The following is a 21361-nucleotide window of genomic DNA, read 5'->3' as shown; positions in this document are numbered from 1 at the left end:
GACTTAGAAAACAAACTTATGGTTACCAAAGGGGAGGGATAAATTGGGAGTTTGGGATTGACATATACACACTACTATATTTAAAATAGATAATCAACAAGGACCTACTGTATAGCACAGGGAAATCTACTCAGTATTCTGTAATAACCTATATGGGAAAAGAATCTGAAAAAGAATGGATATATGTATAACTGAGTCACTTAGCTGTACACCTGAAACTAACACAACACTGTAAATCAACTATACTCCAATGCAAAATAAAAATTAAATTTGAAAAATAAGCAAATTAAAAAAATAAAAATAACTGCTCAAAAAAGCAGGTTTAACACTACTCTGGAAAATTAACTGGGTTCAAGGCTGAACATAAACCAAATACCTAAGTATCAAAAAAGTTTTATCAGAGGGGGAGAAAAAGAAAAATTCAACAAAACTCCAAGAATCATACCATTTTTGCCATGAATGAGGTCATCTACCAAGGGATTAGCCACAACATCAAAGAGCTCCTTTTGGGTGGTATGAATGCCAAATACTTGTTTAAATGAATACTGAGTCTGTGGAGAAGGAAAAAAATAAAAAGCACATAAACGGAATTCCACTATAGCTAGGCTAGAAATATATCTGTTTAAACATATTCAGATGTTTCCTTATGAACAATTAGATCTAGACATGAAAAAAAAATACCAATAGTCTTTAAACTTGGAATCTTTAAAAAATTCATGACATACTTAAATTATACCAATTATAAACTGGTAAATATTTACAGTTATAACTACTGAAGAGGCTGTAGAAAAGTCTTGTCTACTAATGCTTCATAGACTAAGGCTGATTTTGTTTTAATTAAGTGACAAAGGAGTTCAAAAGGTATTACAACGATTCAGTCATAGACTTGTGAAAATCCTCAAGCATTACTTCATATACTATTTTACTGCTACCTATTTTTCTTTATAAAGGTGTCATTTAAAATGGCATAGCAGTATAAAACCAAGAGTTTTGATGTACTGCTTTTTTAAAACTAGAAAATAACTGTCAATATAATCTCATCTGAGTTTTTTTGTTTGTTTGTTTGTTTTTGGCTGTGCCACAAGGCATGCAGGATACTAGTTCCCTGACCAGGGATATAACCCTGGTGCACTGGAGTGGAAGCATGGAGTCTCAACTACTGGACCACCAGGGAAGTCCCTCATCTGAGTTCTTCTATGAAATAAATTTTAAATAAACTGTGACCTTTAAAAAAGCAATAATACTTCAATTATCAAATCTTTCAAAATATGACTATTATTATAAAGCATATCTATATTATCAGAAATATTACCAAACTCCTACTTGGAAAATAAGACTGGGGACTAGGGTATATATGTCAAGGTAAATTAAAATGCCCTAATTGTCCAGGGACTGGAGTTCTATTCTTTCTATTTTTGTTATCTTCTAGCTTTATTAGTTTGTAGACGTTGCAACTGTTCCTGTAGGCTTCCTGAATTTCTTGCAATTTTTGCTCCATGAATGTCAATGCTATTATTTGGTGCATGAGTATTCACTAGAATTTATTATGGATTATAGCCTTTGTCACATGACCCCTTTTCCCTGTTTTATACGTTTTATCTTAAATCCAACCTGCTCACATATCAATATCATGACCCTTATGTTTTTAAAATTAGTAGTTTTGTCCCCCAAAAGGAGACACGTATAGATTAGGACTCAAATACATCATCATCATCATAACAACAACAACTTGCACTTAACACTAACCATGTCCCAAGCACTGCCTTAGCATATTAGTGAATCATCATTTTTACAACCTTTGATGTAGGTACTATCAATTATTATGGCTCATTTTATAACTTGTTAAAGATCACACACCTACTTCAGCTAAGCTAACTCTCACCTTTGTAGAAGTTTTTATTCCAATCCTGTAAAACAGCTTTAGAGTTCACAGAAAGAACAAAGACTCTTAGAACTGAAAAGATACATATAGGTTAGTGCTGACAGGTCAATCAGATGACCTCCAAGTCCTCATGAACAATCCCCACCCTCTTCCAGGTGAAGAAAACTGAGGCAAGAAGGAACTTGCCCAAGCTCATGAAGCTAATTAGCGTCAAAGCCATTTTCATTCCAACACTTCTTCCATTATCCAGTGTTGCCTTCTGTCAAAAAGCACTGAGAACTTTTAATCCCCACCAAACCTTTAGTACTATTTACACATACATGAAATTAACTCTAATAAAGAAGCAAAATTCAGTAAGTCAGTTCTCAACTATTTTACATTCTCAAAGGCCTACTCCTCCATGAAGCCTTCCCAGATCATTCCTTCATGCTTAATCCGTATCTACTGAGTGTTTGGCAAACAGGACAGATAAGGTACATATCCCCTAGAAGTGTATATTACACCAGGGGAGAGACAATAAACAAGTAAATAAATCTATAGGTTGGGGTAAGTGCTGTCAAGGAAGTATAGAGAGTACAGACCAGGAGAGAAGTGGGAGGGGTGCTACTGCTGATGGGGGTAATCTGGACACACTCTCGGAGGAAGTGATTTAAGCTAAAACCTAAGGATGAGGAGCCATCCTGCTAAGAGCTAAGGGAAAAGCCCTGAGGCAAGATTCTGGCTTATCCAAGCAATTTAGGATTATATGAGTACTAAGAGGTGAGGTGGAGAGAGAGATAGCAGGAAGATTAAGCAGGACTGTGCCCATTTAAAAACTTTATTCCTTAGAAGGTTTTAAACAGGAAAATGGTGATGGGAAGGGGGGGAAAAATTAGGAGTTTGGGATTAGCAGATACAAACTGCTATACATAAAATAGATAAACAACATCCTACTGCAGGCAAGTGTATTCAATATGTTGTAGTAAACCATAATGGAAAAGAATATGAAAAAGAATATATACATATATGTATAACTGAATCACTTTGCTGTATACAAGAAGCTAATACAGCATTGTAAATTAATGGTACTACAGTTAAAAAAAGAAAAAGGAAAATGTGAGGTCTGATTTCTGCTTTAAAAGATGAGTGGCTGTCTGTGGCAATGGATTAGAGAAGATTCAGAGTGGAAGCAGGTGGTCCAGCTGGCTTCAGCATAGTCTTGTTAATGTTACTCAAAGTGTGGTCAGCAGGCAGGCCAATGCCCCTCTGAGAGCTGTCTGTCTCCAGTCCAGGGAGGGGTAATGAGGGGTAATTACAGAGATGGAGGGTAAATGCTTAGAACCTCTGTAGCCATTTCACACGGCTGCAACATCTCAGCATGTGACCAGTGGGTTTATCTCTGAACAGATTATAAACCAGTCCTCTGCTGTCTAACTTTGCCTAACAGTTGTCTAACAGTTTCTTGTGGCAAAGCTGCACAAAAGTATCAGTCACCATGCATTGAAAATAAAAAAGCTGCTTCTTCACCACAGTTTGAGAAGCACTTGTCTCAGTAATTAATAACAGGCCTCAGACGAGGGTAGTGGCAGTGGAGATAGAACTGAAAGGACAGTTTCAAGATACACACTGGAGTAGAACTGATAGGATCTACTAATGAATGGGATATGACAGGGGACAAGAGAAAGGTAGGGACAGGGTGTCTGGTTTGAGCAAACAGATGGCGGTGGTGCTATTTATTGACAAGAAAAAACAAGGGAAGAAGTGATCTAGAGGGGAAAAAACTCAAGAGTTCTTTTGGACATGCCTGTGTGACATCCAAGCAGTGGACGTTCAAGTTGAGAGAGAAAAGATTTAGGCTGGAGATAAAAATTCCGAAAGTATTACCATATCATCAACCTGTAAAGCCATGGAAAAGTATAGATAGGGAAGAGAGCCCTGGGTATAGCCCAACCTGGTATTTAGAGGTTGGAAAAGGAGGCAAAGCCTGCAGACGGTGGCCAGTGAAAGACAGAACATGGAGCATTGGAGCGGAAGACAGGACAGTGCTGCTGAGAAATAGATCGTAATGAAGACAAAGAGGCGTCCATCACATCTAGCAGCAAAGAGGCCACTGGTGGGCTTTTGACTAGCAATCTCCCTCGAGTAGTGTACACGAAAGAGTGAAGGCAGCTTGAAAGAAGAGATGACACTCTGAATTAATCCTTTCTTCTGCATTCCCAGAGTCCATTTCTTTAAACACACCTGTCTTACCAATGAGGGTCACTTGCTTAGCATCTGTGCTCCCAACTAAGTTGTAAGCTCCATAAAGGCAAGGACCGTGTCTTACTCAGTTTTTAAAGTCTCCTTCTATGCTCCAGCTTAGCACATGTTTGTTGAACTGAATTGAACTCTCTTTGTTTAACATTTTACTAAAAATAAAAACACTTCATAAGAGATCGATACAAGTATGCAATGCCTATTAAATGTTATTTCAGTCCCACACATGAAACTACATATACACATGTAACTGCCTAGCACAATCAGATATCATTCCACATTAAACTATCCCTAATATATGCTCTAAAAATCAATAATTATCCAATACAAGAAATTAATCATCTAAAAGCAATCTTCTAACTCCAGTACACCAAAGGTGTGTCTGTACAGCCCAGAAATTAAAGACACTTTTGATATGGTGGTTAGAGTGAAGTAAATAAGTCTTTCAATAAAGTGGAAACACATGAATGTTGTTAAATGTAGAAAATGGAAAAGCCATTCAGGAAAGAACCTATCAATTAAAAACAGTTGCTTCCAACAGGAATTACCTCCTTATAGTCTCCATTTCGGTTGAGCCTATAACCCTCAGGAGTATGAAGTTGAACTGTTGTATTATTGATCACTTCTATGCAACACTCTTGCTCTGGGAGGCTCAGTGGGCGTACCCTGCAGTACACCTGAAAATACAAGAAGGTGCTTAAAGAACAAAGGTTGACTTTTTACCTGACTTTTCATTCATTCATTCATTCAAACATTTGGTCTCTAAACTTAAGTATATATACTTAGAGCTATGAAAGAGAAGATCTGCTACCCTGCTACCCGATTTGCTGATTGTCAAATGCAAACAGATATTTTAGATATGAGAGAATTTTAAATGCACATAATATCAAAACTCTAAAAATCAAAAACATATCACACAATGAGAATTATTTGAAAAGCTGTTAGGATTGTCTGGAATTGGAGGTCAATTAAAACTTGCCAGCTTAACACTTAATATACTAAAGTGCAAGATCTGAAATATGGTCTTCTTTTTTTTTTTTTCTTTAATTTAATTTTATTTATTTAATTTTTGGCTGCGTTGGCTTCGTTGCTGCGCGCAGGCTTTCTCTAGTTGCAGCAAGCGGGGGCTACTCTTCGTTTTGGTGCACGGGCTTCTCATTGCAGCGGCTTATCTTGTTGTGGAGCACGGGCTCTAGGTGCGCAGGCTTCAGTAGTTGTGGCGCACGGGCTTAGTTGCTCCGCGTCATGTGGGATCTTTCCAGACCGGGGCTCGAACCCGTGTCCCCTGCATTGGCAGGCGGATTCTTAACCACTGTGCCACCAGGGAAGCCCAAAATATGGTCTTCTTAATCAGTGATAGGGTTGGGGAAAAACTGGTCAGCACTATATGCAAATCATCTGGTTCCCACAACTCAGATCAAGAGATACATTCCAGTGCCAATGAAGGGAAGATTTAAAAACCCCAGAGCAAACCACCTTTCTTTTATTTGCCATTTGCTCTTAAAAGCAAGTTCCCAAGCCTGCATGAAGAATTCTCCAAGATAGTTGAAGAATATTTTTTCATTATCTAACTTTTCAAATATAATTAGTTACAGGAAGTATGCAACTGACAACCAAACACTTCATTTTACTGGGCTAATGTATCCGACATAGAAACAAAATTTCAAAGCTGGAACCAGCCTAAGCAATTTAGTATCGTCCTTTTAGCTAAATGTTCTTTGACTCCACTTCCACATCTCCATCCCTTCCAAGCATAAGCCTAAGACATAAAAGGACTGAAGAAAGAAGACACACACAAATTCACAGGGAGACCTTACCCCAACGGGGTCTTTAAGACTCGTTTGGGATCCTTTTTTCACTGGTGGTTTCCTGGGTGTCTTAGTTCTCCTGGTCATAGATACAAAAACATTTCAGTTCAACACTAACATATAAAAACTTCACCTGTAATTCATACAGAGATGACCTTCCTAGGGTTTATAAAATTATTCTTTAGCAGTTCCACAACACTATATCCCAAATAACATGAATAAGAATAAATTTCCTTAGTAGAAGAGTGTTTGTGGCATGGATAACCCAAAAGTAATTAAAATTTGGCTTAGGAGACATTTTTGCTACTAAAAAATAGAGATAACAGGCCCAAAATGGGGTCACTTGTGCTAAGCCCCACATCACCAAACTGAGACTTCATACCTAACTTAATTATAGTTCCAACCTCTCCCAGGAGTAGAATCCTAAACCAGTCAATCTGGAATTACCTGGTCAGCGCTAGTGAGGTAATCTGCCTGATAGACCCCTGCCATCCACTAAAGGATGTTCACCTTGCCACAGACAATCCACTCATTGCTAGTATAATTCCCTTGTTCCATCCCCCTCTGCCTATAAAAAACTTCCATTTTGTACAGCTCTTAGGAGCACCTTTCTGTGTACTAGATGGATGCTGCCTGATTCATGAATCATTGAAAAAAGCCGGTAAGATCTTTAAAATTTACCTAGTTGAATTCTGTTTTTTAATATCTATTTATAGTTCTGTATGTAAAATAGCTTATTTTCTTGAGCAACAATTTTACAGACACTACAAATTTGAAAAATCTAGATAGTTGACCACACTTATCTCAAAAGTCATTTATGTAGGTACATAAGCACACACGCTGTGCCAACAGCCCACTGCCAAGGCAGACTGGCAAGTGATTAACTTCAATAAATTATAAAAATGCAGATGGAGGAATCCATTCTTTCATCAAGATTTGTCTTTACTTTCAAGGAACAAGGGATTATTGAATTCTCAAAACTATCATCCTTTGTCCTCAAACAAAATGTGGTCCCCAAACTGCAATTTCGTGCTCTCTTAAGTAGGGACAATAGCAAAAGATATTTTGATTTATTCACCATTTCTCTAGCATGCCACTCTCCCCTTTCCCCCATTTATCTATAGACTAGAAAAACATTTAACACTAAGTGAAATTACTGGCTTGGATTTTAGGTTATTAAAATACTTCTACAACCCCTTCCCAGATGAAACAAGCAAATTCGTGTTTTAAGTGCAAAATATTACGGTAGGTTTACTTAAACTCAACATTTTTCCCCAACGATTTTGACTTTAGCCTCTTAAGAAAACAAGTTGCCTTTGCAAACGACTAGCTACGTGATGGTGCTAATTATAAAGGCAGCCCTCTTCTTTGCACAAGTATTTCGTTACCCAGCAGCAGTCAAGGAATTAGGCTGAGCTACAAATGTCACCGACTCCGAGAGGAATGTGGGCGTGGGCTTTTGTGCCGGGGAGCGGGGCTGCCTGAGACCCAAGAACAGAGCAAAATAACTGGCCTTCACCCGGGGGTGGTCGCGGCCCCCAGGCTACCGCGCTAGGCTAAGAAAATCACGCAGTGCGCTCGGACGCCGGGGCTCTCCGGGGGCTGAGAGCACCTACCCAACCCCAACCCCAGGACACAACACTCGGCCCACACTCTAGACGACCCCCGGCCCGCACTAACTCCGCAAAATGCAACCCGCGGGTGCGGGCGGCAGGGGATGGAAAGGGAAACTTAAGAAAAGGTTGAGGCGGCGGTCCCGGAGCCAGGTGGAGGGCGACCTGGCTAACCCGAACTGGGGTTGCCGCCCAAACTTCCCCCTCCTCCCAACTTGGGGCCGACATTTCCTGGCCGAGTGAAGCTAGGGCGGGGAGCCGGGCGCCCGACTCTGGGCGGCGGGGAGCCGGACGGGGTCGACGCGGACAGGGTCTACGCTCCCGGTCTCCCCCTGGGCGGTCCTGATGGGGGCTCCCTCCCACTTTGGGGGCCGCGGCCCGGGAGACGCGGGGCTCGGTACCGACGGCGTGTCCCGGGGCCTGCTGCGGCATGAGGAGAGGCCGGCCCCGGCTCCGCGGCCCGGTACTCACGCTGGCTTCATGGCAGCAGGCTCCGCGCTGCCCAGACGCGTGCACGGGACGCCGGACTCGGTCGGGCGGGCTGGCGAGGACGGCGGGCCGCAGGGACCGGCCGCGGGCACCGGGACTCGGCAGCTCAGGCGCGGTGCTCAGAAAAGCCTGGAGAACAGCTCCGGGACCAGGTGAGCTCGCGCCCGGCGCATTTCAAACGGGCCAATCAGCGCCCGCCTGCGGGGAAGGGGCGGGGCCTCAGGAAGCGCCTGCGTCTCCGGGAGAGGCGCTCGTCTCCTAGGAGACCGACGCAGAAAGGACAAGGGTTGTCTGCGTGCCTGGGCTTCAGGGCTGGAGGGGGAAGTGGAGCTCAAATATTAGAAAATACAACCCCTTGAATTTTCTGATAAGGACACTGAGAGTTTCTTCTCCCACAGCACAAGAAGTCCAATGGAAGGGCAAATCCAGGGTTGATTCAGAAGTCAGCTGTGTCGTTCCGGCCCAGGAGTGTCCTATCCTTGGGCTGTACCCTGCGCAGTCTCAGGCTCCCTCTCTGGCTTCCAGAGCATCACAACACCTTGGCTTCCTTTCTTATCTCGTCTTCACCCTTCCTGGGATCTCCCTCCAGCTCTTTCCAGAACCAGTATTTTCTAAGATGAACTGATTCTATCTCACTTCAACCTTTGCGCCTAAACCGATGACTATCAAATATGCATCTACATCTGTGCTCTCATGGAACTGTAGTCCCATCTCCTCAACTTCCTACAGGACCAGACACCAGTAAGGATACACATAATTAATATCCTCGGCCCATAATGTTCCACATAAAGATGGTTCCAATCTCTGCTGTTACAAACATACAGTGAATAAACTTGGAAATTCATCATTTTACACAGAATGGCTGTGTTAAAGAGTATATGTGTACGTAATATTTCACAGGTATTGACAAATTGTCCTCCATAAAGGTTGTCCAAAGGCACAATCCCACCAGCCATGTATGAGAGCACCTGTTTCTCCACAATTCTCAGATAGCAAAGTGTTACCAAACTTTTCTGTGACTGTTGATCTAATAGATGAAAAAAAGTCACCAATTTAAATTTCTCTTATGATGAATGAGGTTGGGCGTCTGTGCCTATGTTCAATAGCCATTTGTGTTTCCTTCTCTGAGAACTATGTTCATATCCTTTGCCTCCTTGTTCTATTGGGTTGTTAGTTTTTCTTATTGATTTGTAAAAGCTCTTCACATATTAAGGAAATTGGTCCTCATCCAAAATCTGAGTTTTTATTTTAATTAGTTTATGTTGTTTTGTGACAGCTTAAGAAAAAACTTAAGGTAGCCAAATTTATCAGCCTTTTCTTTTGTGGCTTCTGTTTTGTGTCATACTAGAAAAAATTCTTCTTAAATTCTTTAAGAGGAATTTAAATTCTTCTTAATTTTTTTTAATCTTTTATTTTTCCTAGTGCTTTTATTGCTTTGTTTTTTATGTTTAAGTCTTTGAACCATTAGAACTTTATTTGTTGTCAAATGAGAGGTCTGTATTATTTAGGAATTGGGCTGGGCTGCTGGCCACTTAACCTCTTAATTACACTGCAGCCTGGCTTTGGCCTCAGCCTGAACCTCTTAATTACACTGCAGCCTGGCTTTGGCCTCAGTCTTTCCACTGGAACTCTTCTCACCAAGAACACCACCTCACTGATGCTAAATCTATTTGATCCTTCCCCACCTTTATCTTACTTGACCTCTTAACACACTAAAAAAATTTCCCATTCCTCTCTTCCGGTGCCTTTGTTTTTCCTCCTAGCTTTCTAACCCCTCTTTCTCAGCCTCATTTGTGAGTTCTTTTTTCTCCCTTAAATACTGTGGCTTAGGGTTTTCACCTGGTGGTCACCAGCTGTGCCCTATCTGCAGGCACTCCCAACCATTCCTATGACCTCACATGCCACTCACATTTGCTCTTCTGAGCTCCAGAGTCATATGTACGACAGCCTACTGAATTCTCCACCTGGGTGCCCCACAGGCACCTCACACCTAACACATCCTAATCTCTTCCCCTGAACCTATTCTCCCTCAGTGGATGGCATCGCCATCTGTCCACCCACCCAAGCCCGAGTGCAAGGTACCATCTTTGCATTCTGCCTCTCCTTCTGTTCCAACGTTCAGTCACCAAATCTTGACAATTCTACCAACTAAATAGCTTTTAAACCCCTCCTCTCTGTCTCCTTGGCCACTACCATCTCTTGTCTGGATGACTGCAACAGTATCCTAACAGGCTTCCCTGCTGCCATCTTCCAATCCTGGTTCCATTTTGCAGCCAGCTCACCACTAAATCACAGATCTGATCATATCATTCCCCTGCGTGTAATACTACAGTAGTTCCCACTGCTGGAGACCCTCAACAGGCCCTGGGGCTCTTCCTCTCCAAGCTCATCACCTATCATTTCCCCTTGCATCCCTCCAGCCATGATAACCTTCAGTGCTCACACACCATTCCCTCTGCTGTTAAGCTCTGCTCCCTCCCTTCCTCTGACAATGCCTCCTTACCTTCAGTTCTCAGCAGATCTTCTGCCAACGACCCTGCTCTGGATGCTGGACCTCTGTTCTCTATCCACAGTGCCCTGCACTCCCACAGTCACTGCACCTGTTGATTTGCTTCGGAGCTCGCATCCCAATTTTCAATCGCTGCTTATTAGTCTCCTCTACCAGCTTATCCCCACATCCTCAATAGATGGCGCTGTTGCATCCCCCGTGCCCAGCAATGAAGATGTTCCATACATGTTTGAAGGAATGAATGAACCCATCCCTTCACAGGACACCCCAATGGAGGGCCCAGTTACAATACACCACCCCCAGCTTTTCTTTTGGCCAGTTTCTTCTTTCTCACTCATCTATATCCTTATTAAAGCTCACTGACTTAATTTTTAATGCCAATTCATTATATCATTTTCTCCGTTCAAAATGGTCAAGCACTCCCCACAGCTGGTAAAAGATTTGCATTTTCCCCTAGAATTAGAGATCCAGACCAGGGTGAGGGTAGAAGAGGGGTAGAGAGTAGAACTGGGAGGCTTTTTTAAAGATCAGGTTTATTGCAGTATAATTTACATACAATAAAATTCACCCTTTTTATTTGTCCCATGTATATATTTGACAAACATACACCATCCTGTAACCACTGCCATAACCAAATGTATAATATTCCCATCACACTGAAAATTCCTTGTGCAGACCCTTCGCAATCACCTTCCGCTATCCCCAGCCCTTGGCAACCACTTTTCTGATTTCTTTCCTTAGATTTCTGTCTTTTCCAGACTGTCTCTTTTTTAACTCAGCATAATGCTTTTGAGATTCTATCCATGTGTTGCCTCTGTCAATAATTTTTTCCCTTTTCATTGCTGATTAGTATTCCATTGTATGACAATCTACCCATTCACTAGTTGATGAACATTTAAGCTGTTTCCACTTTTTGGCAATTATGAATGAAACTGGTATAATTATTTGCGTAAAGTTATCTATGTAGACATAGATATTTTCATTTCTCTTGGGTGGGATTGCTGGTCTTGTGGTAATCGTAAGTTTAACTTCATAAGAAACTGCCAAACTGGACTGGGAGGGTCTTATGCAAATCACTGAAGAGGGGCTGATACTACAAGAGATTTGAAACCATAATTAATCCGATCTCCCAGCTAAACGAGACCAGCTGTGGGAACCTAGTAACCAGCAAGCACCAGAAATTACCAAAGCCCAGAGTGTTTGAGGAAAGGTGGTAAGCTGGAGACAGGACGCCTGTGAGCATCCAACACACTCAGCACACCCAAGGCTTCAGTGGCTTTGGCAACATAATCTCACATCCCCAGGCCATGTGACTCTCTCTCCCCAGGCCATCTGTAAAACGAATGATTGGATGTTAATGCTTTACATGCTCAAGCAACAACCACAAATTAGTAAAATCAACAAGCTTGGGGGAGGGTGTACAATTGATACAAAAAACCTCAAAAGATCTGAACAGAACTTCAAACGAATAACATACACAGAAGGGGAGCTATCACTTACCCAAGGTATTTACACTATTTGGACTAAGTATATGCCCTCAGGCTCAAGACAAAAAAAAAAAACTTGAAACGTATACTGAATTCTAATTAGTTGGCCTTTTTGAAGACATGGATTAGTAGTTCTGAAAGGACATTCTGTACATTCCAGGATTGAGCAAATAAGTAAATACATTGTGGATAATGGGAACCAAGTTTCTCACTGTTAGAGAGTAATATAAATATCGAAAGGGGGAAGGGTGAAAAGTACCTGGGAATTCTTTGTACTATTTAGCAACACTTTTCTAACTTTGAAATTATGTCCAAAAAAAAAAAGAGAGAGAGAGAGAATGGTTGGACTATATCAGTGCTTCTTAAACTCCCTTATGGTATTAAAAATCACCTGGGGCTTCTGATAAAAATTCAAAACTCCAGGACTACGCCCACCCCCAGCACCCTGGGTGAGTCTTCTACATCTGTGCATCTGGGCCCTGAGCATGTGCATTTTACATCATCAAACACATTTTTTAAAGGCTAGATTAAATTTTCTTTGAGGCTCGTGGTTCCATGCTCTGGAGGAGCCAAAATGTGAGCCAGTTTTAGAAACCCGTTTCTCAACACGGAGAGAATGTGTGTGACAACCATTTGCCGAAGTACATTTATTACAGAGTTGAAGAATTCATACAAATACCAAGGGGCCATAGGAAGACCCCTTGGGCAATCTCCCAGGAGGAACATTCAGGAGAAATTTCATAGTTCTCTGAGTCATGCCAATGTCTTCTGGAGCTATACATTTCAGGAATGAGTGGCCTGATTTCTATCCTTCCAATAAGACAAATGCTTACTGGCCTTAGGGCCTTTGCACTTACAGCTACCTGGACCTGAAATACTCTCCCCCACATGCTGGCAAAGTTGGTTCCTTTTCAACCATCAAGCCTCTCAAATACCAGTTTATCAGAGTGCCCATCCTATCTCAGCTGCCCTACCCCACCCCTCCCTATTCCCTCACCAGGCATCTTTTCTTTTCTTTTTTTATAAATTTATTTATTTATTTATTTTTGGCTGTGTTGGTTCTTTGTTGCTGCACTCGGCTTTCTCTAGATGCAGCCAGCGGGGGGCTACTCTTCGTTGCGGTGCGCGGGCTTCTCTTGTTGCGGAGCACAGGCTCTAGGTGTGCGGGCTTCAGTAGCTGTGGCTTGCGGGCTCTACAGCGCAGGCTCGGTAGTTGTGGCGCATGGGCTTAGTTGCTCCACGGCATGTGGGATCTTCCCGGACCAGGGCTTGAACCCCTGTCCCCTGCATTGGCAGGCGGATTCTTAACCACTGAGCCACTAGGGAAGTCCCAGGCTTATTTTCTAAGCACTTACCATTATCTGAATTTATCTATATCTCTTGTCCTACTGACTGACATAGAACATCAGCTCCACGAGGGAAGGATGGTTTGGGTTTTGTTCTCTTCTGTATCCCCAACTCCTAGGACAGTGTTTGTTCTATATATACCAAGCACTAAATAAATGTTCATTGAATGACTTAACAAGACACACGTACAGGAATCTATTTCTCATGATGAATGAACATGTTTGCAGTGGGGTAGGTGAAATATAACCAAGTCAAGTGAGAAACGGGAGGACTTTCCTATAATAAATACATTTTATTTTATTTTTTCTTCCACACAGTTTAAGAAAACCAGACATTAGTATAAGCTGGAAGAACATCTCTGAGTTTGGACATAGGTCTCTGCCTTTTCATCCATAATGTATTGTCAACTGGAAAATCAGAGGCTGGCATTCAACAATATGTTATAAAGTGTTGTTAAACAGTGTTAATAGGTGTTTCATATAAAAAGGGTACCATGACCAAAACAAATTTGGGACACAGCAGATCCAAAGGAAAGGTTTCTCCAATGCATCCGAAAACAGCATTCCTCTCCACCCTGCCTTCCTCAGAACATCTCCTGGGAGCTGAGTTCCTTCCACAAAAAAACTTTGAGAAAGACTGCAGCAGACCAAATATTTAAATCACTTTGTACTCAAAAGGCTTCTGAACATCCCACTTTTAACTCTAATCAACAATGACAAATTCATGTCTTTAGAAAGAAGAGGGAGAGTTCCTTTCTAAGAACTGAGCAAAGGAAAATGAAACTCTGGGGCAATTGACTAAATGGCCTCATTCAAACATATCTGAGTTTTATCACAACAAAAATGACTGGCAAATTTTAGAGTAGTGTTTCTCAAGCAGGAGGAGGGGGAAGAAATACATCTCTTTAGGAATTCTCTCCCCCGTCACTCCCCCCTGCCTTTGGAGACAGCAGTGGGAATATGGTACATCTCTAAAGTGTATTGAGACATGAAAACAATGCGAGAACTGCTACATTAAAAGACATCTTCCCAGTGAGGTTTCAACTGACCCACTGCCAAACTTTTTAATTTCCGGAATGGCTTAGGCAAAACTATACTCACGTTAGACTTCATAATACTTAATGATAATTAATATATTTGAACCCATTCTCACTCAACATTAGAAGGGTCCAAATCAGTCTACTGCAAACTGCTATAAAATTTTAATTTGTAACACTGTCCAAAAGTTACAATGGGACTAAGTTTACCAAACTTATAAAAACACTATGAAACATCTGGTCTCATTTTGTTGATTTAACATTTCATTTTCATCATTAAGCATGCTGAAAAAGCAACGTAACCAAAGATTAAATTAAATAATCTAAAAGTCCTTCAAATTAGTCACCCGTTATCTTTCAACTACTTCTGAGCTAAATGAAGAACCTTATTTTACTCTCTATAAACAAGAGAATTTAAAAGCCTTCAAGCCTTTGGCATTACTAGAATGGAGTATTTAAACTTTGTACCTTTGTCCACTATAAGACTGAAGTTACAATAACATGAAATGGAAGCCCACAGACCCTGCTGGAGTAAGATTCCACTAACAATGTCAGCCTCTTGCCAAAAAAACAAATTTTGTCATGCAGCTGGCAATTAATGTACCAAAAATTTACCAGCCCATATAATTTTATCAGTCTACCTTCCCCAGAGGAAGTAAACAGATAATAAAACTAATGAAATCATATTTCTTGACCACTCGCATCCAATATAAATTGTTTCTTGTCCTCAGAGGATTGGATGATGAGCTATTTATAAGGCTATTCGAGTGTCTGGGCCAGTAAACCATAGAGGCAGTATACTAAGATATGGGGGTGCTCCTGAGTCAGCAAAAGAGGATCCTGCATTGTGATGGATGGCCCCTTAAGTCATTAGCAAGTGCACATCAGGGAGTGATGGGCTTCTGTTAAAAACTGTTTTGTGTCAGCATTTCTGTACTCTCTGAAAACATCATGAAACAGTGAACTTTAATTAGTAATGCAACAGATGAGAAAATACTCAGTGTTTTGTAATACTCCACAGAGTAGAAAGCAGGGGACACATTCTTAGGTGGTGAGTTGCTAAAAGTTAGACCAATCAAAACAAAGCTGATAGGCCAAGTACCTTCTGGAATTTGTGACATCAGCATTTCTGCAAGTTTGGCCCATGGCCCTCCTGACTCAGAATCACCTGGGGGACTTTCTCCAGTGTAGATCTTCTCCAGGAAACCAACATTTTAAACCAGTAAAGCAGCATCTCCTGATTTGCCTGGGGAATCTACATTTGTCACAAGCTCACCAAGTGTTTCCATCCCTTTGGCAAGGTCTTTAGCATCCTCTGCACATGAACACTAAACTCAGCAGCATATATGAAATGCTGAAGCAACATCAAATGTATAACCTCCCCAAATTTCGTGATGTCATTGGCTTAAAAGGTGACAGACAAGCACAACCAATTGGGATTGACTCAGCCAATGCCCACTGGGTAACACATTTTACCTGTGCTGCATACTTGGCGGCATCAAACTGGTGACAAGAAAACAGAGCAAAACAGAACATGTAACACTTAGCCACAGGCTGTGGACTTTTAAGAAAATCCAAATCTATAGTGACATGGGAAACTTGCATTGTGAAAAAGAATGTACTTGTAGGAAAAGAGGACTCTCTTGCTATTCATCCCCTTCACTAGGTGGGAAAAGGAAGAAGACCACTCCCCAAACCAGGTTTCTTCATTCTGGAATGCCTTCCCAGCCCCCAGGGCTCCCACAGACCCAACTTACTCTTTCTCAGGTTCCCCTACTGACCTTTCCAGCTCATTCTCTTCCCACTGTGGGAGCTCTTGGGAGAGGCTTTGTTACATGAAACTCATCAGATGAAGCACATTGCATTCTGCAAGAGTAATACTACAAGGGTAGTAAAGCTTAATCCAACTATTTCATAGTAAAGCTACAAGGGAGGTATGCTTAATCCAATTGTTTAAATAGGATTGGAGAACTCAGTTTAAATAAATTAAAAACTAAATGAAATATTAAAGATTTGCCTGAATGAGGACTTACTTGAACCCATGTTCCCCTTTTAAAATCACACATACGGAACCAATGCACGTCTAGAGAAATGTCCCTATGTCAATACCTTATTGACATGAACCCATTCAAAAATGCCAAGACACCAACCATTATAAATATTTTAGGCCACTGTAAACTGGTACCATGACACTGGCTTATGGTGGTTAGGAAGTTGTAGCTTAATGTTGACATTTGGCACAAAAAGCTTATGGTCTGAATTACGTTTCTTTTTTATGTAATTCTGGCTCAGGAATCCGATACAGAGCAGCTGAGAAATAAACTATGTTGCTGAGGCTGAAGATGAGACACAGAAGTATGGCTCCGGCTATCTGAGAGAACAACAGGGGCCTGGAGTGGGCCAGGAGCCATTCCTTCCTTAGAGTCTTGTCCAGAAGGATGGCTTCCATCTGCATGTGTGTGGCCAGGATCACACACACATGAAACAGCTGGTGACTATGACCTATAGCAAACACACAAAAGACCACCAAGATCAGCAATAAAAAAGGAATGGATTATTGATACATGCTATGGCATGTATGCTAAAAACACTATGTGGTGTGAAAGAAGCCAGATACAAGAGACCATATACTGTATGATTCCATTTATATCAAATATCCAGAAAAGAGAAATCCACAGAGACAGAAAATAGATTAGTGGTTGCTTCAGGCAGGGGTGGGAGTTGGCATTAACAGTACATGGGCACAGAGGATCTTACTGGGGTGATGAAAATGTTCTAAAACTCATATATGGTGATGGTTGTACAATGTGGTAAATTTACTAAAAAATCATTGAATCATATACTTGAAATTAGGGTATTATGTGATATGTAATATATACTTTAAAAATTTATTTTTAAAATGTAATATGAGAAAAATAAAAGGGCCATCAGAGCAAACCAAATCCATTTTTAAAACAACTTATCCACCAGTCCTGTTTTTCACATGAAAAAGTTCTGCCAAAGGTTACCTCCTGAGAGCTGTCACTGATCAGCTCAGATTCTGACTTCAACACCAAAGGAGAAGCCAGCCAAATTTTCTGTTGGCCTCTTATGAGGTGCTCCTCTCTCCACTGCTGGTTAATCCCAGACACAACCAGGGGCTCTTCCTCTCTGATAACTTACAGGACCCCAGTCACCATGTATGCATCCCCAGAGGGTGGGAGTCCAGTGGAGGGTGGTTGGAGTGAACAGGGATGTGCTGATTTGGTGATTGGTGAGAAAAGGAGTCCATTGCCCAGGGCTGGGGATTGCTTTGGGGGACAGACTGCAGAAACCATGTTTCATGGGCTGAGTTGTATCTCCCACACCCAAATTCATATGTTGAAAGTCCCAACCCCCAGTACCTTAGAATGTGCTCATATTTGTACATAAGGTCTTTAAGAGACAAGTTAAAATGAGGTCACTAGCGTGGGACTCACTCTGATTGGTGTCCTTCTAAGAAGGGGAGATTAGGACGCAGACATGCACGTACACAGAGGAAAGACCATGTGAAGAGAAATGGAGATGGCCATGGGCAAGCCAAGGAGAGAGGACTTGGAAGAAACCAACCCTGCCGTCCCCTTGATCTCAGACTTCTAACCTCCAGAATTATGGGAAAATAAATTGCTGTTGTTTCAGCCACCCAGTCTGTGGTTCTTTGTTATGGCAGCCCTAGCTAATACGACACAAGAGTTAAAGATTCTCCTTCAGTTAAAAAAAAAAAAAAAAAAGAATTCAGTGTTGTATCCCCAGGACTTAACCCAGAGTAAGTATTCAATAAATGTGTCCACAGAAGGGACCAGCCTGGCCATCTGCCCAACTGAGCAAGGGCAGAGTCAGGAATGAGGATGTAGGAGAGTTGAGTAGGTGGCCAACGAGTTCCTTAGGGCAGGGAGCTGTCAGCACCCCAGCCTGCATCCCCCAGGGAGGAAGTGTGCCTGGAGGGGCCACCCCTGCCTCACTCAAGCCATACTACTGGGCTGTGTCCAATTTCCAAATCTGTGTGTGATGCAACGAAGTGGTTCCTTATCCAGCGAGAGCCGTGTACTCCAAGGACACAGGGCCAAGCAGAAGGAGGTGACCAGCTGTGCTCACCAACTGAGGCACAAACCTGTCTCTGTTAGGGCAGGAGATAAAAAGACAGAAAAGCCACGAGCACTGAACAGATGTGAAGTGTGCCTGCAGCAGGAAGAGCGATTTCAACAATCCCGCCCGGCAGGAATAGGGAGGAACTTCCTGTGGGCGTTGGAGAGGGAGCCCAACATCTGACTGACTGTTATTTAAGGACGGAGAACTTTCCAAACCCTTCGTTAAAGATCTGTTACTAACTGCCCATCTGGTCAATCTCCCCCCATGGGAGTGTCTTTCTGCTCTAGGCCCAGGAGTACAGGATAGAGGCAAATAAATAAAATGTTATTAAGAACCCAGAGCTCGCAAAACAAGGCCCAGGGCTGTTTTCCCTGCCCCCCGCAGACTTCGTACACTACCACCTCTATTTCATCTGGCTGGAGCTGGAGCCGTGGACGTCCTGGGCAGGTTCCGTAGGCAGGTTCAAATCCCCTGGCCCTCTCCTCTCATCTCCCTCCTTTTTTGAAATCTGCCCTCTTAAGTATTTTGCTCATTGTAATCCCTTCTGGCAGGAGAGAAGAAGTAAAGGAGATGAAACTCTAATCAGAGCAAACAAAGCAAAATCTGGCCATGTGTCTCGGGCAGAAGATGGAAACCCATGGACAAAATGGGCTTGGGGAGAACCAAGGTTCCTGCCCGCCACCTGGGGATGAGGATCTGAATCCCCACGGTATTGATAGCTTATCTAAGGAGCTCTCATCCCAGGACTCATCAGTCTCACCAGAAGTGGCCCAAGGGTCCCTCCTCCAGCCAGTCCCAGAGCCAGGGTGGAGGAGACACGTTCCGCAGTGCCACCCACTTCCCTAGACTGAGAGGAAGGAACCCTGCCAGCAGGTGTAAACCCCTGTGGTTCCGACACCTCCTCTCCACCACATGGCTTCTCTAACTTGAGTGAGCTCAGGCTCACCTAGAGAATCACACAGCTTCTGAGACACGGGGTGTCTGGGGGCTGGGAGCTGAGACTCTGCATGTTCCCAGGTGGTGCTGAGAACGTTGGTCCAGGGGCCATACCTGAGAACCACTGCTCTACCCCAATTCCTGACCCCATCGTACCCACCGGAACGAGACAAAGACACTTTCCTCTCCTCAGCACAGCCCCCTGCCAGCTGGTACCCTCAGAGCCAGCTGTACTCTGTCTTTCCTCTTCCTCTTTACGGCTGCCTTACATGTTCATTTAATAACGGGATTTCACATTCTAGGTAATAATGGGACTCTCCTGTCCCCATACCTGCTGGAAATGCTTTAGAATCCTAGATCCACCTCCTCTCCATCCTCCGCCATCCTCCCTGGTCGTCCACTGGCTACGTACATACTGGCCTCTGTCACCTTACAATTTCACTAACCTTGGTCTGTGCCTGGAGAACTTCCTGAAGAATTGCTTCTCTCCCTGCCCCGGCCTCTCTTTGCAACTATGTGCACTGGTGTCAGGGATGGGCACCCTCCTTGGACAGGAGGGCAAGGGGCATCGGGGCCACCAGGCACTCACCGATGTAGTCGAAGCGTCCAGGAGCCAGGCGCTCCGGCAGATGCGCGGAGTAGAGGAAAGAGGCCAGGAGGGTCATGGCCATGTGCTTCTGGTGGTACAACGTGGCTTCGTTCTGTGCACTCTCCCCGGGGAAGAGGAATAGCTGCAGGTATTTAAAGAAACATCAGGTCTTAAAATAGATAACCAACAAGGACATACTATATAGCACAGGGAACTCAATATTCTATAATAACCTAAACGGGAAAAGAATTTGAAAAAGAATAGATACATGTATATGTATCACTGAATCACTTTGTTGTATACCTGAAACTAACACAACATTGTTAATCAACTGTATTCATTATAAAGTAAAAATTTTTAAAAAGAGAAGGAAAGAAAGAAAGAGAGGAAGGAAGGAAGGAAGGAAGGAATGAAGGAAGGAAGGAAGGAACGTATGTCAGGTCTTGAGAGGAGGCCTGCGGACATCCCCGCGCCTATGTGTGGACTCTGTGGGCCAAGGCCGTTCCCTCTCCAGTCCTGTGGCTTGGAAAGGGAACTCGCAGGGACCGTGTGAGCAGGCTTCCTGTTCTGAGTGTGATCAACTGAGACACAAGGCAACAGTATTTTAATCCCCCGCATGCTCATGAGAGCCTTCGGATTATTTAATTCCAAAAAAAAAAAAAAAAGAGAAAAAGGAAAGAAAGAAAGGAAGGAAGAAAAGGAAAACAACAGAAGTGAAGACAAAATGAAAGGAAAAGAAAAATCCAGTTAGATCTATCACTACTTTTTTCCTGGGGCTAAAACGTAAGTATAGTAAAAAATGGCCTATTCACACTTGAACTCACTTCTAACCAGCACATCCCCTGAAAACTGATGCTCCTAATTAAGGCTTTAAGGCCTAAAAATCCCCGGACGGCCTTCTGAGTCATCAAAAACTATTAATTATGGACATTGCCCTGGCATGGAGGTCAGCACGGTTTTTGTACAATTGTTATAAATAGCGGCGGCAGCCACCTCTACGGAGGGCACTAGGCCAGGCCTTTTACGTGCATCACTTCATCGGAGCCTCAGCAATGACCCCAAGGCAGACACTATTCCCCCCATTTCGCAGATGAGGAAACTGGGCTGGAGGGGGACTTGCAAACCACTCACTGGCAGTGAAGTCAGGCTGATTCCAGAACCTGTGTGCGCAGACACATCACCACGTAGGGTAAGCCCTCCCCTCCCCCGCTGCCCACCGGCTGACGCAGCCGAGTGCCAGGAGCACCCAGCGCTCATAATAGCAAGAACCTGTGCTGTATGCCTTGGTGGCCTTGTGGGACCGGCTTGTTCTTTGCTCTGGTC

General features: G+C 42.9%; 2 protein-coding genes across 8 annotated transcripts in view; both read right to left on the bottom strand.

Annotated features, from left to right (window-relative positions):
* The window catches only part of KIF23 (kinesin family member 23), a 34291-nt gene extending 26108 nt beyond the window's left edge, over positions 1-8183 (bottom strand). For all 3 annotated transcript variants that reach the window (XM_068554641.1, XM_068554661.1, XM_068554652.1), the window contains exons 1-4: positions 8010-8183; positions 5935-6004; positions 4666-4794; positions 446-551 (exon numbers count right to left, since the gene is read on the bottom strand). In XM_068554641.1, the coding sequence (XP_068410742.1) occupies positions 446-551; positions 4666-4794; positions 5935-6004; positions 8010-8020 (316 nt within the window). In that variant the 5' untranslated portion in view covers positions 8021-8183. The remainder of the gene's footprint in view (positions 1-445; positions 552-4665; positions 4795-5934; positions 6005-8009) is intronic.
* Positions 8184-11070: 2887 nt separating this feature from the next.
* PAQR5 (progestin and adipoQ receptor family member 5) overlaps positions 11071-21361 on the bottom strand; it is an 89052-nt gene continuing 78761 nt past the window's right edge. For 4 of the 5 annotated variants that reach the window (XM_068554594.1, XM_068554611.1, XM_068554602.1 and 1 more), the window contains 2 exons: positions 20039-20180; positions 13051-16908 (listed from right to left, as the gene is read on the bottom strand). In XM_068554594.1, the coding sequence (XP_068410695.1) occupies positions 16667-16908; positions 20039-20180 (384 nt within the window). In that variant the 3' untranslated portion in view covers positions 13051-16666. Of the gene's footprint in view, positions 11869-13050; positions 16909-20038; positions 20181-21361 lie in introns of those variants that run through there. The other variant, XM_068554620.1, reaches the window with a different exon arrangement.

The sequence above is a fragment of the Eschrichtius robustus genome, chromosome 1 (assembly GCF_028021215.1).
Source record: "Eschrichtius robustus isolate mEscRob2 chromosome 1, mEscRob2.pri, whole genome shotgun sequence".
Classification (NCBI taxonomy): domain Eukaryota; kingdom Metazoa; phylum Chordata; class Mammalia; order Artiodactyla; family Eschrichtiidae; genus Eschrichtius; species Eschrichtius robustus.
The sequence above is the reverse complement of the archived record's forward strand: the minus strand, read 5'-3'. Positions and strand labels throughout refer to the sequence as shown.